The sequence below is a fragment of the Corvus moneduloides genome, chromosome 3, assembly GCF_009650955.1.
Source record: "Corvus moneduloides isolate bCorMon1 chromosome 3, bCorMon1.pri, whole genome shotgun sequence".
In the NCBI taxonomy this organism is placed as follows: Eukaryota; Metazoa; Chordata; class Aves; order Passeriformes; family Corvidae; genus Corvus; species Corvus moneduloides.
The window spans coordinates 41013786-41032745 of NC_045478.1; the positions used below are offsets into that span (position 1 = coordinate 41013786).

At 37.0% G+C, this 18960-nt stretch overlaps 1 protein-coding gene across 1 annotated transcript in view; it reads right to left on the reverse strand.

The window, feature by feature from the left end:
• EPHA7 (EPH receptor A7) overlaps positions 1–18960 on the reverse strand; it is a 162880-nt gene that overhangs the window by 8162 nt on the left and 135758 nt on the right. The window contains 6 exon segments of the mRNA XM_032105092.1: positions 5808–5963; positions 7082–7275; positions 11733–11882; positions 12956–13165; positions 14142–14203; positions 14763–14948. Of these exon segments, the coding sequence (XP_031960983.1) occupies positions 5808–5963; positions 7082–7275; positions 11733–11882; positions 12956–13165; positions 14142–14203; positions 14763–14948 (958 nt within the window).

Sequence of the window (18960 nt, forward strand, 5' to 3'; positions counted from 1 at the left end):
TTCTCTTCCATGAGAACTTCAAATGTCACTTGTTTAAAATAAAACAAATAGGAGAAACAACCCAACCAACAAACAAAACTCACCAAAGCCCAAATGCATATCATAAGCACATCAGTTTTTAACCATATGCAAGGGAGGCAATGAATTAAGGATGTTTTAGCTCTAACATGTAACAAATATGCTTTTAAAAGGTGAAATGACCATTTTTTGGCCAAGTTTGCCCTTCACTCCTTTCACACAGGCAGTGAACTGCTTCATGCCGTTACTGGGCAACAGAATGTTAGCTGAACCTGCTCCTGTGGCAGGGTGTCTCTGTATCTCCTGGCACAATGGCTGTAGTGACACGAATACCATCTCAGCAGTAACCCAAAAATCATGGAATTTAAATAATTCTCAAAATTGCTGCATATGAATTACTTAGAAAGTTAAGGACAAATTATTATTTTTTTTATTTCAACTACTAACCAATAAATGTAAAAAAATACCAACAACAAAACAAAAATAAACCCCTTCATCCCCCACATTAAAGCAATAGTTTTTGTAACATTCAAAACAGTGGAAACTATTCATTGTATATTACTATTAGTGGAGAAAAGCAAATTTAATTTAAAATCAATTTTTCAAACTCCCTCAGTGGATGCCAGATAATTCAAGCTTAAACAAATATAAAAGACCTCATTTTAAACTGAAAATAATACAGACAGAGCTCAATTATTGAGATATTAAGGGCAACATTCAATTTGAGATACATTTAAGCATCTTTGCCTCCTGGAGATTTTTACATGACAAGGCTTTAGATAAACATGGTTTTGCAAACAGCAACTATCATATCTGATCACATAACCTCTGGACTAAAGCAGTATGTCAGCAAATATTTCTGATTATTTAAAATATTAAATAACTGTAATTTACTAGGCAGGTCTTCCTCAGAACAATCACAGAAATTTTCAAGAATTTATATCCACATACAAAAAGCATTTAGATGACCTGTTACAAGCCTCTGAATAATAATAGTAATTAAAAAAATCACTTCTCTCTGTGATAAAGCCCAGTTTAAATACATTCTGGGATATACCAGTGGTGGAGGAGCTGCCTTTCTACGACACTCGGCTTACAAGGAAAACTGTAGCAGCCAAGGACAGATAGGGTAGGAATCACTTTACCTAACTTTAGCTATATAGATATTAGATGCCTAATTTAAGCTAATCATCTGGCTTCCCTCTACAGCTAATGGAGATAAGCATTCCCAGAGGGAGATTCATCCTGCTTTTCTTTAGGCATCTCTCTTCTAGATGCTTGTAGATGGATAAAGTCAAGAAAGATCAGCCTCACTGACAGCCTGGCAATCTGTCATTAGCAATGCACAATTTCCAAATTCTTTGAAATGAAGCCAGAACTGAATTTTTTTTCATCATTTAGCCTTTCATTCTCCCTGTGACCCAACTTTTTCTTCAGTTCCTCCCATGAACATCAACTTTCTCTGGCACTTTATTTTTCTTACCCTGGACTGTGTTTTTTGAAACCTGGGGAACTGCAACCAATGTCAATATGTTGCTGCTCTACCAGTTACAAATCAATTTACATGCATGTGCTCTAAATGCAGTAATGATCTTAACATATAGATAAGTTATCTGATTGATTGCGGTTGATTGCGATTGTGCTTTCTGGGTCTACTCTACCACTTTCAAATGTGTAAAAATCTGTGGCAACATTAAGGCAGTCAAGGTATATAGATGAATGCTAAAATATATTTACTATTCAAAGAAGATGGCTTAAATCAAACCAGGAAAATTAAGGAAGAAATATCATTAGGGCCCTCACTTGTACATGTGTGAGCCCAAGTCACCACATAGGCTTCGAGGCCTCTGTGCTTCAGAATATTGAACAAGTCCTAAAGGTGAAGCCTGGCCTCAATTCTTTTGCATTTAGGGTTCGTAGGTTCTCAGCAATACCAGCATTGCTGCATTGCACCTTTGATGACCAAGCCCTTGGAAACAGTAGCCGAGATTTATAAGGAAGCAGGTGTCTAAACTTAAGACTGCTAAATTCTTAGCTGGGTGCCTAAAGCAGCAACAAGACTGACAAGCACCCTGCCCAGCTGCCCACAGACGCTCACCCCAGTAGTGAGGCACTTAGCATTTGTTATAACACAAAATGGATGTTTATTAATTGTGTATTTATTAATTGTGTTCTAATGGTTACTTGAAATGCCTTGTCCGAGTGCTTGCGTGCACTAATTTCAATATTGGGCATGCAGTCTACTCTGCGTCTTACTCCTACAGTATTTTTAGAAAATTAATTTTAATAGTTAAAAAAACATCTTGAGCTGCATACGTGAAAATAACTCCGTTTCTACTGAATGACAATCTAATACGAAATAAGAATAGTCACCTTTTTTTCTTACTCTGCCCAAATCCAGGCAATAAATTAGGCTTCTCAGCATGACTGTAAAGTGCTGTGAATTGTATAAACAATCATATATGGACACTGAAAAATAACCCTTATGCACATTGCATTATAGTTCCAAAAATATATTTACAGTCTATTACAAAGATTACAAATGGAAGTGTCTATGTATCGGGATTATGCTAGTTAAAAGCTTTTTACAGATTTTCTTCAACAAAGGTGGGGGGGAACAAAAAATTAGTATAACCAAACTTTTCTAATGAAACAAATAAATAAAATGACAAATATAACACTGTACAGTGATCTAAAAAAAGGGAGAAAAAAGGAGGGGGGAAAATGATGCATTTAAGTTTTTGATAACTATCTTTGGTCCTAAATGTGGGAAAACACGTTATGTAGCACTGAATATACATGTTTGTTTGTGATGCTCTGCAAGTAAAATAGAAAAATATAGTGCATTTTCAATGTATTCAGAGCTCACTACACATAAATGTGTGTACAAAACAAGACAGTATAAATAAAATTTACAAGTTTTACAAAGGAACATTTACAAGGTTTTTCTTTTGTTTTTATTTTTTTTGTGTGGATGCCCACATTATCAAACCAGACCAATTTATGACTGATCCCTGGGATCTTTCTCTATCAAAATCAATAGAAGCAGCCCAATTCTCTTTGGAAGTACAGCATTTCGTTGCTGGGGTAGTTCACAATTTTCAGATTTTTTTTTAAAGCATTTCTCTCTGGTTCATATACATTCTTGCAATATCTGTAAAGACACTGTTCATTATTGCTTATGGTAATTAAATATTTTAATCGAACAAAATTTATATATAAGTAAATGGTGTAAAAAGATATTCCATAGAGCAACTACCTTTGCATCTCTGTTCCTGATGAATGACTGCTGTGTCTATGTGACCACGCACACGCATGTTTGTTCAGAGCAGAAAAAGCTTGTAAAAAAATTGAAAATTTTGAACTGCCCCTTGTCTCATGCTCTACAGTTCTCATATAAAAGCTATTGTCCTTATTCTGACAGCTGGACTGCATACGGCTTAAACTCATAGAAAATATACACCAGCTATTTCTCTTAGATTTGCTAATGTAGAGTACTGAAAAAAAATGTGATGTGCTCAGATTAAATGGTTTAGGTAACACTGGAGAACTGCACCCGTGTTCTGAGACACCCCTACAATCACTTGTCCATTCAATGCTCTGTCTCAGCAGGTTTACAGCTGCAGATCTACATCTTAGAATATATCTCAGTTTAACTCTAGTCCATTAAAATCATCTTGCAAACAATTTGCTAAAAGTGCCTAGAACTACTTAGGGGTCATTATTGCTTTTCTTTTTCTTTACTTTTTTTTTTCTCTTTTATTTTCTTTTAAAAGATAGCATATGTATAACCTTAAAAAATTCTTTAAAAAATATCAGAGCTCTTGGCAACTTGCATTTTCCTGACTCCCTGCCAATTAGCTAGCCATGTCAATACGGTGCTGATTTAACAAAAGGAAATGGCACAAAAGGATACCAAAGTTCGGATAGATATACATTGCTTGGTCATGCTTCTTAAATCTCTAGGAACTCAAATAATCCTTCAGAGGTACCCAGTGTAGTAATGTGTCATTGAATTAGCACTAAAAAGGTCCAAAGATATAAACATCATACTAAAAGAAAGTCTTTATGAAGAATAAACACAAATGATTAAAAAAAGATTCAGAAATCACAGATTTAAGGAAAATATTTTGTTGAATTCAACAATAATATCATGATTTTATCTGACAAATATATTCTTTTTTAAATTTTTATGTACATTTAAAAAGTCTATTAGATAAAAAGGAGGTTAGAGAGCTCAAGGTGTTTGTATGTTTATTCAGGTAGTACTTTGTTTATTGTCACTGCTGTTTTCCTTGCCACCACTGGTGGATCCTAATTCCCTTTTCATAAATTCTGGTGGCACTTAGGAGTTCAAGTCTGTAGGTGCTTCTTGTAGCTCTTCTATTCACTGCAGGAAGGACCCAGGAAATCAAGTGTCTTCTAGCAGCACTTCATATATACTGAAGGCCAGTGCTGTTCTCTCAGTCTGTCACCTCCCTCATAAGGGAGAAATGTCTATCACACTTGGATGCCAGTGCCGTGTAAATGTAGCATTTGTGCTCTCATAGTCTGAATGCTGCTCATGATTTTCTTTTGATGGCCAACCAACGTGATCCCTAAACTCATCACATCCCTGGGGAAGATAAATGCGTACATTGTTAATTTTTCAACTTAGACTGCTATTGTATGGTATTCAACTGTGAGTCAAAGCTATGCAGTGGTTTGGACTACAGGTTTCTGATATTGAAGCTATGCTGTAACCTCAGCTCAGTACTGGGAAGTTCAAATAGACACTGTTCAACCTCTCAGCGAGGAGTGCAATTACATGACAAGTGTCATGTAATTACACTGTGTGGGTCTCCACATCTGAGAAGGAGGTCAGTATGTTTTGCATTATGATAATCTTTTATTGTGGCTTTTAAGGACACCCAAAGACAAAGACACGTCTCTTGTAAAATACTTCAGGTGGCTTTCAGGACAAAGTTATATATAAACACAAGATTTTGGGGATCGTAGCCTGTTTCCTAAAGAGATGCCTAGTGAAAGCCTTTGCATATTGACACATACCCATCATGCAAATGAATGGGGAGCAGCAGTTTCAACTCCACCCCTGCTAGTGCTAGAAGCTTGTGGACTCTGATGACAGTTCCCAAGCTATAGGCTGAGAGCCCTAGTGACACCAGGCAGATAAGAATAGGGTTGAAATCTTGAGAATATTGGGTTAGAAACTTGTTTAGAAACCCACTGCTCTCTAAGAGGAATTACATGTGTTTGGCAACCACCAGGACAAGAAAGTTGTTTGCAGGGTGCCAAGAAGACCTGTTTTAAGATGACAGTACTGATACAGGCCATGCTTGCCTTCAGAAAATTGTTTTGCTTCTACAGACTTATCCTGATGCAAAGTCCTGTCTTGCAGGACACAGACAGCCCCCAGCCAATTAGAAGAAAATTCCACATCTTCCCAGAACACATTGGGAAAAAGGTACCAATTAGGTGGTGGAGGCAATGTGGTTATTTTCCTATACATACGTACTTTGAAAGGGGCCACATTCTCCTTCATATTCTAGTCCTTTTGTGTTATTTCAATTGGTCTGAAAAGCAGGGAAAAAAATGATGCCACGCAGAGGTAGCAGGGTGTTTGCCCTTTCATGAGATGCTCTAATACAACAACATCAGCTGCTAAAACGGCTGGTTTGACCCCAAGTACAATGTCTGTACTCAGGGTAAAGTTTTGAAATTGAACATTGCGTATTATTTTACCTAGAAATTCCCTAAATGCAAGTTAAACATGCCCAGTACTAACTTACTCAATAGTCATCCTGGCAACTGATTCAAGAGAGTTGTAGCCTGCTGCTGTGAAATTATCCTTATATCTTTCCATCTTAATAGCTTGTAACCATTCGCCTACGGAGCAGAAAGTGGTAAAATCGGGAGTGTTCTGGTCCAGAAGAGGGCTAATTGGTCTATGGAGAAGGAAAAAGGAAAGTAAGTTGTTTCCAAAGAGAGTAAAACATCAGGGAGTATTTAGCAAGGTGAGAGTCAAATGAGTTTTGGGTATTAAAAATGTTGAGAGTAGAAAGTAATAGGCCTTTATACACAGTTTAGATTATTCTGTGAATAGCTCTTGACTACTCTGTAGCTCACAATATGTACTTCCTAAGATTATTCACATAAAAGATGAAAGGTCAGAGTGAGCAAAATCAGCCTAATGGACTACTGTTACCAACAGAAAATCAACCTTAATACCTAGCATGACAGCTGCTGTCTATGTTGCTGAGTAAAATAAAGATGCTATTCTTTTATGCATCTTAGAAAATACAGTAGTAGCTATTCCCATTTTTCAATTGGATGGGACAAAACAAAGACAAGGGAAGAGCAGAGACACAAAGTTGCTTAAGGTCACACAGCAAATCAGTCAGTAGAAGAATCAGGAGCAGAACACAGGCCAGTTGATTCCCTAGTGCAGTGATCTAGCTAGCAGATCAAAAGATTACCATGATTAAATAATTCACCTGAAATTTATGAAGAAGCCATTAAAAACTACATCATGAAATACAATGAGATGCAATCACTGAAAGGAGTTAAAAGCCAGAAAATGAAAGATAAAAATCTAGAGTGTAGCATGTCAAGGTACATTGGCCAAGCATGAGTATTGTTAATTACTATTTCTACTGTAGCAGTTTCCTAGGGCAAGGGATGCATCATATAAAACTATAATAGACAATGATCCTTGCCCTCCAGACTTTATGATTTTAAGAAACAAGAAAAACATAGACTAGTGGTGAGAGTGCGGAAAGAGTGATGAGCAAGCCGTAGTTTACTGAGAAATGTGTTAGTTCTGCGATATTTACTTTATTTTGGTTGGTTTTTTTTTTTTTTTTCCCCTAAGAAAGTCCTTTTTGGCTTTATTTAGCATGGTAAAAAAGAAGGGCAAATGAGGGAAGAGAAGAACAGGGAACAGAAAGAAGGGGGAACTGAAAGACAGATGAAATAAGTGTGAACTGGAACCAGCCACCAAGCAGAACATCCAGAGCCCAGCCATGTGCACCATCATAAGAACACACACTAAAGCTTTTCTTACCTGCTACAGGTTCCCAGTGGGGTTTTCAAGCTGTTTGGATTTCTAATCATTTTGTCCAGAATGCCAACTATCTGCTCAAACTTTGGCCTTTCACCGCGTTCCTTCTGCCAACAATCCAGCATCAGCTGGTGCAGTCCCGCTGGGCAATCCATGGGTGCTGGCAAACGATAGCCTTCTTCGATTGCTTTTATAACCTAGTAGCCAACATAGTTAATCATTTTTCATCAACAGTAATTTAAAGAATGTGTACTGCTACCCAGTTCAAATAGATAAGAAAAAATAAAATAAAAACCTAAAAAACAATAAACTGAAATTTGCCGTCAGTGTTGCAAAAATATGAGTCTGTTGTTTGGACACTAGCCTTCAGGTTTTCAAATAATTTCCCCAGCTTCATCTTTGGGCTTATTAAGCATATTGTTCTATATGTGCAGAACATAGCTATATTACCTAGACAAGTGAGTTGTGGGGAACAACAATTAAATTCACCAAGGGAGCAACAGATAGATTGATAAATCGAGTTATTTCAGAAAGCATTATTACTTGCCCCAAGGTTTTTATGAAAGAGTGTGTGGTAGAAGCAACAGACTTTTAAATGGATAGATATCTGTGCATGCACATATAAAATACAAGAAGCCTGCAGGTATTATGAAAGGATCCAAGAAAAATGTGTAGCAGATAGAAATTGTTAGGGAAAAAAGTTGTATTCTATGTCTAGCTATGTTATAGTAATGATAAAGCAGCAGAACTGTGCCATGTGAGAGAGAAGGACCTGGGTAAATGCTATTTTAATATATCACAGAAAGTTAGATTTAATAAAAGATGCTGCTAGATGATGATATGATCAAAGGAGAGCATAAATGTCTGAACCAAGAATTACACCCACCCGTTGACTTCCTTAGCCAAGTCCATTTGGATTTAAGTAAAAAATAAAAATGGATAAAGTAAAATCACAGCAAACTGCTGTAAACCTTGAGGGCAGAATAAAAAAGCACATCAGGAAGCAAGGCAGATAAGAAAAGCTAGTGAAAATGGGCTAAAACACTGTTCATGGGGGATTTCAAGTATACTGACATTGACTGACAGAGCAGCATTAGAATTGCTAAGGAAGGGTGCTTGTTCCTGAAGGGGAGTGCATAGGACTGTCTTGTCCCTCATTTAGTAGAAAAAGCAAGATCATAAGCTGTTCTGGATGTAATTCTGCAAAGCAGATCTGGTATAATAAACAAAGTTGGTGAATATCCAGGTTTTTAGTAAAAATAATAACCTCAAACAGAAAATATTCTGTAGGTTGTGTGAGAAAACGCAAAAGCGGTGGACTGCAAAGTAGAACTGCAGACAATACAGAATGACCTTCAAAAAGCTGGCTGAAATCCAGCCAGGTTTTGTATCAAAACCTTTTGCATAAAAGAAATTTTATGAAAAGAGAAGGCATAGCCCAGTGGTAGGGCACTGACTGCAGGTTTGTGTCACAGAATGCCCTTCTGACCTCAGGGAAGTTGCCTCATCTCCCTAGGCCTCAGCTTTCTCTCTGAACATTTAGAATGACAGTACTGTCCTACAGCTCAAAAATGACTGAGAAATATTCAATTCCTGCAGAAACACTCACACCTTGAAGAATGAGTGCAGTGACCTTTTAGAAACGTTGAAGTTGTCTGTCAGAGAGGGTGTGGAGAGAGGTTTTCTGCAGAAGAACAGGGAAATTGGAAGAACAGAACTACATAGGAAAGAAAACATTAGAAGTAAAATGTAAGATCCTTTAGAGCTATATTAAGAGGAAAGAGAAAAGAACAGCCCCTTATGCTTAAAAGTAGTAGTGAAATAAAAGTGAAAAATAAGCTACAGTGCATACAGGACAATTGCTGTGCTGTGAAAAGTAGTGCAGAAATTTTTGACCTTCTAAACAACAAAAGGTATTAAGCACTTTGAGCATGCCACATATGATTTACCAAAAATGAAGTAGTTGCTTAAGAAGTCAGAAGACAAAGATCACCAGTGAGGAATGAAAAAGTAGGTGCCAGCAACAACAATGCAACCACCAAAATATCCAATACCCTTAGAACTGGCAAACTTTCTACATAAGAATCCAAGAATGTAAGGGAGAGTGAACACATGAATAAAAGGATCAGAAAAGGAGTTTTGCCCATTCACTACAATCTGCAGAGAAACCCAAAGTGAAGTGGGAATCAAGATGAGATATTGTTTTTGGAAGGCTTTGGTGATACATCAGAATCAGCTTCTCTGATGTATATTTGCAGCAAGAAGGGTGAAAATGGAAATATAAAACAATGAGTCAGCTAGAGATGGATGGAATTGCTGTGAATATCCAAAGCATTAAAAAATATTCTAAAATACTGATAAATAAAGGACGACAAGTGTCCGCTCTGCTAAGAAAGGAGAAGGTGGGGTTCAAAAAACCCAGTACTCAAAGACAATGAAACAGATGCAGGATTTTTTTACTTTTTTTTTAATAAGCAAATCTACAAAGAGAAAACAGCTGGAGTTCTTGCTAATAGAATTGATTTATATTATTTACACTTCCCACTTTGTTTTTGAAATTCTGCTTTTGCTGCAAAAAGAGTAAAAGGGAATACTGTTAAGACTGTGCTTTTATCATAGCCAGGCTATCTGAGGATGTAAAGCAGAATATAAGAGGACCGTGTCTGTTCACTTTAAATACTGGATGCCAAAAAGGAAGTATTGAATATGGGCAACCGGACAATGTAATGTTGTAACTCTGATTATGGTCATATAATAGTAATACAAATTAATGATTATAACAATGGTAAGCAATCCAGAAGTGTAGCCTTGCCCTTTACTGAAGAACTAATCTGCACTCAGGTCAGCAACAAAATGAGAGCAAAGAACATCAGCAGTCTAATAGGGGCATGGGGGTTTGAGGGCTACTCTTACTAGCAAGGATTAAGCTGAGGCGAGCCCACTGCTCAGGGAAGTTGGGGCAACTCTGTCTATCATCTGTGCTCAGCCTGCTGTGCCTCTGCAGGGAGTTTGTAGGACAAGTGTTCTTTTGGGGCACCCTAGCTCCAGGTCATTGCTAAAAGTAGGGTTTTGCTTGAAAAGAGTTCACAATGCAAATATGTATCTTGCATCAGTCTAAAGCAATGACTTAAAGGAAGAAGGGCAGAATTAAAGAAATGCCATCTAAAGATCCAAAGTCAGGGAGGCCTGTTATTTAGGAGAGCTGGTCTGGTCAATGACTCCACCCACATCCACTTTTAGGCAAAATGATACACTTAAAATATATAAAATGAGTGCAAAATTAGAAGGACACATTTAGAATTTTTCATTCCCGTTAAATACTCCAAGTGGTGGTGACTTTGAAGGAGAATAAATAACAAAGCATTAGGGGATTCTAAATTTTTGCATCACGGATTATCTATGGGCTTGGTAGGATGTGTATATGATGTGGGAGGACATGCTTGAAGATCACAGCATACAAGAATATTTGGAATTATTTTACCAAGCAATTGATGCATCTTTTAACTATGTGCTATTGAGGGTTATCATGAAAGATGCTAAAAAGGGATAAAACTGTAAGAAGTGGCAATTAGCTATTTTTTGAAAGAGGCTCAGTCATGTGCTTTACATGCAGTTTTCAACAGAAGGAATACTGTTCAAAATCTAACAAGAAGCAAAAATATATCAAAATTTCTCCTCTATTTAAAAGTTTTTCCTTATTGTTCCCTGAAAGATAGGTAAAGTTTGCCTTTGAGGCATCTTATATTCCTGTCAGACTTCTTTTATGTTTGAATCTAGTACAGAAGGAAGGTGTCAAAAGAAATGAAACTCTACTGGGTGTCTGGGGAATGTAAATATTTCTCTTTCTCTGCCCCAAGGACTTGTTTGCCCATATTTTGACAGTCCATGAAATCTTTGACACTGAGACCTGTCAAATATTAACAACTTTGCACTGTGCCAAACTGACTCATCATCTACACTTTTATCTTTTTTTTTCAACTTTGATGTTGATCATTCAATCAAAAATTAATATAACAATTAAAAAGCCCACTCAAGCCCCACCTGAAAAACTTTAAATGAGACTCTTTCTGACATCTCTCACATCTGTATGGCTTTTTCCTGTGTAATTTCTATATTAATAGATACTCCTGTCAGAAATAAAGATTAACACCCATCTGTTCTATTACTGCTGACCTGTTGCTCTGGATCATATTTTATGCAAACAAGGGTACTATTAAATCATCATAATTAAGTTGAAAAACCAAGGTAGGTCATTAACTGCCAGTCAGACTTTTAACAACTTTTTTCAAATGATTAATCATTGCTCTAAGGTCAGAAACCTCAGAATTATTTTTATTAAAAAAAAATTAATTCTTTCCATGCTCAAGCACAGTAAAGTCAAGAGCACATATTACTATTTTTGATGTTTCAGTTTTAATTGATACTAAGGAGAAAAAACCTACAATATCCATGTGGCAGAAGAAAGACTTTGATTTTGGTAAAAAGTGAAAGCTCTGTAACTTTTTCATTTTGTGACAACCATACCGTACTTTGATAAATCTTATTTCTAAACCAGCATTTTATGTATTTATAGTGAAATAGATATGTATGTGTTTACAATGCGTAATTTTTGTTTTACTAACACACACGCACACTCGCAACCAGACAAACCTACATCTTGATTTGACATGTCCCAGTAAGGCCGTTCTCCATAAGACATTACTTCCCACATAACTATTCCATAACTCCACACATCACTGGCTGATGTAAATTTGCGGTACTGAATGGCCTCTGGAGCTGTCCATCTCACTGGAATTTTTCCGCCCTATGAAAAAAAAAAAGGAAGAAAAAGTTCTCTTTTTCCCCCACAGAATTTTCATATCATCTTCCATAGAATGCATTTATAATTATTTCCATCAACATCAAAAGCAGCACTTACATGATCTGCTATGTTTGACTGATTGCAGAATTTTCCAAGGTGTCTACATAAGTTTAGCATCTTAAAACACTTGGAACATAGACACTTAGATACTTGTAAAAGCTAAGTTGGATGTGCTTATCTCTGGAAGTGCTTATCCCTCCACTGATTTTAAAGGGCTGCTTAGATGTCTGATTTGCACTAGCCATTTAACTCCTGGCTGGCTGAAGCTAGGTGAGGGGAATCCCAACCTGTACATATAAATCCAACTGACTTGTCGTATGGCTCCTCTGAAATCTTGGTCTGACATTTTTAAAGCAGGATTCCACTTAGAGCCCAATGGAAGGAGTGACAGCTGTGAACACCGGTGTGGTTTCCTGGATCCCTGTGCCTGTTGGAGCAGATTCCAGCAGCCCCTCCTTCCCTCAGCATGAGAAAATAGGTACAGGGAGGCCCCATGGGTGGGAAAGTGGAGCTGGCTCAACAAAAGAATAAAGAGCATACTGTGCCTGATGAATGCGTATTTAAGAAAAGCGTCCCACCCAAAAGCAAGGGAAAATACAGGAGTTGAGCTTTGTCACAGACTAGCCTCAAGCTAGTCAACCATTTGGTGAGATAAAATCTAGTCTGAAAAATAGTAATAGCCTACAAATATTTTAATTGACTCATAGTAAATTAGATGTTTAAAATTTTTGTGGGTAAAGCTTCCTTATTTGTTCAATCAAAAAAATCATGAGGATTGGAATAATGAAGATACGGTACAAAAGTTTTAGAACTTTATCAAATAAAAATGCATGTTCTTACAAAAATATTATTTCCTAATTAGAGACAGATTTCTGCAGAGATTGTTCCTTTTGATTGGTTAACATCTCCCAAGGAATTAAAGTATTTCTCTTATCCTTTTATCTATACCCTCCAGAAGTACACTTCTTCTTAATAACCACATCTCAAAATTATGAAAACCCATTGATTCATCTTACGGTTGTAGTGTAGACAGCCTCTGGATCATCTTCTATAACTCTGGAAAGGCCAAAGTCTGATACTTTACAAACAAGGTTGCTGTTGACAAGAATATTGCGTGCTGCAAGATCCCTGTGCACATATCCCATATCGGCCAAATATCTCATTCCAGCAGCAATTCCTCTCAACATTCCCACTAGCTGAATGACTGTAAATTGCCCATCATGTTTCTGGAGGGAAGAAAGGAGCAGCAATTCTTGTTAGTATGGCTGAGGAGAGAAATAAGAATTAGTTTTATGACTTTAGCTTTCTATTTATTTACTCCTTCTGTGGCAAAGAAACTCACTTCAAACACACTTTCTTCAGAGATAAAGCAATACATCCAGTTAAGAAATCTGTGAGTAATTAATGTTCTGATAGTAACAAAACTTGCTAACCACTATACATTTCACGCTAACTCGTGGCAAGTCTCTTCTAAGAGGGATTTTCTAATGAAGATTTCCTAATGTTCCTAGAGCTTGCTGCTATGCTCTCAGAATAATTATTTGTATCAGTAAAATAAGAATGATCTCCTTATTGTAACCCCAGCTACCGATAATTTTCATTCACAGCTTGGAGGTTTTTTTTAAAAAATATATTTTCTGTTCTCTATACAGTATTTACACATCATCTCACACTGTCTTGCTTACCTGGTAAGGAGTCAGAACTGGAGAGTTCAGAACACACTTAAAAACCACTCAATCGTTCTGAATTTGCATTTATTTTTTCTTTGTTCATCTCTTAAACAGAATCATAGTTCATTTAGGGATTCTTTTATGCTGATTCCTACCATGCTGACACAATAAAATTCTGCTCCCAAAAGGTAGAAGACTGAGCTTCAGGTATCAGTGGTTTTAATTTCAACTGGTGGCTATAATAAAACCCACCATGTATATGCCATGCTAAATCACATAAATTCCTAGAATGTCCCCACATGATCCTGTCCGATCCTCTCATTTTTGATCTGGTTTTGCTGAAATAACAGAGAGCTGCTAGTATTTTTCAAAACTCCATTTCAACCTGAAAACCATTTAAATCATATGACTATCATGCATGTATACGTCTAAATATATATATAAATATATGCCCAAGTATAAGAAACATTTTTAAAAAGTGCCAATATATAATATATGTCACTTTTATATAAGTTTTCGTTTTGGTACTCACCCTAAGAAATGCATCTAAGGCCCCATTCTCCATGTATTCTATTACAATCATGACTGGTTTCCCTGAAAGAAAAGAAGACAGATATTTGAGAACTGTAAAACAAATGGAGGGCTTTTTTTTGATAAAGCACACGTTATTCCTTTGAAGGACTGAATTATTCAGACACTGAACATTTCTGAGCCCTCCAGCACTGTTAGAGAGCTCTAATTTCTTAAATATCTGCATGGAAAGTGGTCATGATTCACAAAATCGAACCATACAAATCAAAACGTCAGTGTGTTCTCCTAACTCCTGCTGTGTGAACAGGACTCTGGAATAATGACACTTCAGATAATATGAAAGGACATGAGAAACCTTATCTCTCTGCATGGTCTTTGAGGCTAAATGAAACTAGAAAAATAATATGTTTCAAAGTACTTCATCTTTTAATCATGCGTGCATCTAAATTTTTTTCCTCAGGTTGTAGCATAAAGTAAGTATTGTTTTAGTTAGTTACGCATCAGGAGAAAATCCATTAGGAGTGTGCAGTCTGTTTATAATTTGAATCTTTGACCACGAATAAGGCAGAGTAATTTCTGCCATCGTTTTGTTATTTGACTGACAGACTGAGCTGCTGCTTACCTCTGGTAACGACTCCTTCTAAGTGAACCACGTTGGGATGGTCAAACTGCCCCATGATGCTTGCTTCACACAGGAAATCTCTCCTCTGCTTTTCAGTGTAGCCAACTTTCAGAGTTTTTATGGCTACTGCAACGTCTCTCTTGCCAGGAAGCTTTAGACGCCCACTACACACTTCACCAAACTCTCCTAAAATGAAGTAGATCAATGCTGAATTACTCTGAATACCAGTACTTTTTTTAGGCCTTGATTCAAATAGCCACCTAAGTGTGTGTTTAAATTTAACATGTTCATATTTGAAATGTATTACTTCAGCATGTGCCTTAAATGAATTGCTGACCCTTATGGAATAAACACTTCAGTTAAGCCAACTGACAGGACTGTTATTTGAATATTTTAAAAGACTTGTTAGTAATTCCTTGCATTTTTTTTAAAAATAGAAAATAAAAAATGAAGTGGCTCTCATAAGAAGACACTATTATTGAAATAGTTATACTATTCCTAAGTAAAAATGTCATTCTGCTCTACATGGTTTCCTTGCTATCTTTAGTTCCAATGGGCTTTTTTCTTTCAAAAGGCAGCTCTTGCAGAGCTGCTTTTAATTTAGCATCCTTATGGTGTTAAATGAAGCACTGCATTATTACCTTCAAGCAGGATAATTTACTTTACAGATTATGAAATGAAAGGTGTGACTTATAACAATTTTGTTACATTAAACAAACACAAGCAAATGCTGCAAGTCTGTAAAAGGTTCTAAACTAACAGACAATTAGAACTTGAAGAAGCCTGTGATAAAAAAGACCAAACAGCCAGAGAGAATACAAAGAGAAAGCCCCAACAACCAAATTTGGAAGACAAGTAATTCAAATCTATCAGACAGGAAAGAGGATGGAAGCATGTGAGATGTGGAGCTGAATGGCAATATATCTACCTCACTATTAACGAGATTATGAAAGATTTAAGAACTGTCCCTTGCCTCACAGCTGTGTCAGCAAAGTGCAAAAGTGAGATCTCCAGTTCTTCAGACAGGAAGAAAAATCTCCTTGTATATATAGAAGAAAAGGGTAGTAACATATCTTACACTGAATAAAAGGGAACATCTCTTTAAAAAGAAAGATTAACTGCAAAAATATTTAATAATCTGGTACTTTGCAAATTCATCTGGAGTTTGAGAGATACGGTTCCGTGTCCCTCCTCCAAATCAAACCAAGTCAGAAATTTATTTCCTGCATGCCTGCGGAGTGCCTTAACATTAAGCTGTTACGTATACACAAGTATGCAGACACACCTACGTCTAAGACATGTTTCAGGATGAATGCTGAAAAAAATGAACTAGGCAAGACCTGCGCAGAGGGTTTGATTAGGGAATCCTTTTGGGAGAAACCTTGTGGGATCAGGACCTAAGTGGACATGCATGCTGGCAAGGTGTCTGGCTGTCAGTGAAGATAGTAATGCTTGGAAATTGGGCTGAATGCCTGAAGAGATAGATGTTGGAATGTTCTAATGGATGGGCTGCAAGAAGTCTTGTTTATGACACTGTCAGTATTTGAACACTACTGTTCTCCTATCAGCCCCAAGCAGGGCTTTGGGAAAGAAAAAAACAGTATCTGGGTCTTGGCTTCACAGTTTATCCAGAAGGGTAGAACTTTGACCATGCCTTTGACCATTTCCAACTGACTTGTCTGAGTAAACCTCCACTCAGTACGGCTCTTTTTACAAATCTTACAGGAGGTGACTGCATACAGAATCAAACTCCTGTCCCTCACATTCTATGCTAGCTGAACCAAGGTTAGCTCAAACCAACTCCATATACCTCTGTTAATACCATGCTGCACCTAAACTAACTGACCACACAAGTGTTCTTGCCTGCACAGTATCCTCAACCATCCTTGGGCACTGAGCTAAGTATGCCACGAGGTATAGCTGTTACATACACAACAACAAGCCCCTAGCTTGATGCCTCAACCTCCCTCCTGCACTTCATTAGCAACACGGATGACTATTAATGAATTCATCACTCACCTCACTCACAGCTCCTAGCCACAAGCACTTACTAAAGGATAACAATTTTCTCTAGCAGTACTTTCCAAAATTGTTTCATTTCATGCCGAAAACAAGACATGAGTATAGGAGTGCGTCTGTGTGTCTGTGATATTGCAGAGCCAGGTAATTAGGATACTTGGCACAGGAGACACTAAGGCTTAACTCCTTTCCAGCTCTGTGTGATCTAATTTTGATCGATTTCCAAAGGCAGATCACACACACTCGGGCAAACCAGAAACTTGAACTTGTATGTTATGCACTTCAGGACAGGATGCTAGCCAATAAACTACTTTTATTCCCAAGAAAATAGTATATTCCACTGAAATGATGCCCAAAAATAAACTGGCAAATATGACAACAAGAGAGGGAATACTGCACAGCTGCACAGCCACTAGCTCAGCATGTCAACAAAGCAGAGGCTAAAACAAAGGATGTGTGGTATGAACAACTAAACATAGTGGACACAATATTCTGTATCTGACAGGTGGCCGCAGCGGGATGGTAATGAAAATGTTGGCAAGGAAAGCACATATCCCTCATGCAAATTGAGCACAAGCATACTTGCACCCTGTTTGTGTCTGAGAGACGTGGCACTACTCAACAGTTGATGTGGCCAGCATTAGTGATGCATATTGAGATTGCTAAGTAGCTTTTCTGGTGCTGTCACTAGCAGAAATTCCATATTCTTCTTTGATGTATGAGTTTCAGCTGCTGTTTTGGGTCTGTTTGCTTCTGTTGTTCCTGGACTGCATTTCATCTCACTCCTGTTTGTTATTTACATCAACAGGTTAAATAGCATACACAATATGCTTTCACCACTGCACTCCTAATTAACTTTCTTCAAAATGACCACTGACAAACGTTAGTTATTTTTGCTAACAGTTCTACTCATTAAAATCAAGAATAAATTCATCTGCAGTCAAGAAAATTAACATTCTGGATTTTGTCAGTGAAAATGCATTTTAAACTGTATACTCTGCAGCTCAAGTGTTTTCAGCATTTTTCTCAGAAGGCATTAGCAAAATCCAACTGAATATATCTTTGTGCTCTGAAACTGTTGCTATGCTGGTAGCTTTTTAACTCAAAGCAAAAGATAAAGCTCAGCAATTTTTCTATGCTAATCTTGCATATTGCGTATTTATTAGAAGAGATGCTGCCATTCCAGCATCACAAAAATTACTAGTTAGGAAGGGCTGGATTCTTATGCTCTTACTCATCGAAGGAATAATTTGCTCAGCAGTGTGGTTAATTTCAATGCTACTATTCCTTGATTAAGACATGACTCAACATGACTGAGGTTACTTTAAAAAGGCATTGTGAATTCTAAGTGTAAAGATTGTTTTACAGGTAAAATAACTTATTCTAGAGATATTTCTTCTTCTGTTTTTAAATAATACCACAACATGTAATTTACTGTACCAAACTACAGGGTGATTTTAGAAGTATTCTACTAATACTTATATAAAACAACAGGAAAGCAAAAGAACATTTCCTCCAGGAATCTGAAGTATTTGATATTTTTCTTACTCATGGAAACTTAATTTCACTACATGGAATAGTGCAATAAAAATGTCACATATCTTATTAATGCAAACAAATGAAACTGCCTTTTTAGAGCATGAACACCATGGCTTAAGTAGGTGGTAGACAGTTCAAGAGAAAAAAAAGCAATGTAGTGCTGGTGCAATTACAATCAGTCATAAGAAGTTAAACAATAACTTTTTGTATTCATAAAATATCAAAAAGAAAAATTGTAGAAGGAAAAACAGCCTTAGGGCAGATTTTGTTACACAGAAACAAGACCTTCCTACTCTCTATTTAAGATTTGGTACTGCAGCCAGTTTTCCTTACTCACACGAACAAAGCTGCAGAGGTCAAAAAGCCCCCTTGCAAAAGGCAAGTGAGCAGAATTTGCACAAATGCCTACTGCCTTTACGGTGACAGTAAATAACAGGCAGCAAGACTGGCCCACTCCCCCAATTCCAATTTTAACAGCAGATACATGATTAAAAACCCGTAAGCTTTCAATGTCAAGCAAGACTTTTAATTTACTCATTTATTTGGCTTTTTTTAGTTTTTGTTGGGCTTTTCCCCTATTTGTTTTTACATTTTAGAAGCGAGTGCAGCTTCATTGCTCTTAACCACTCTGGCAAATGCA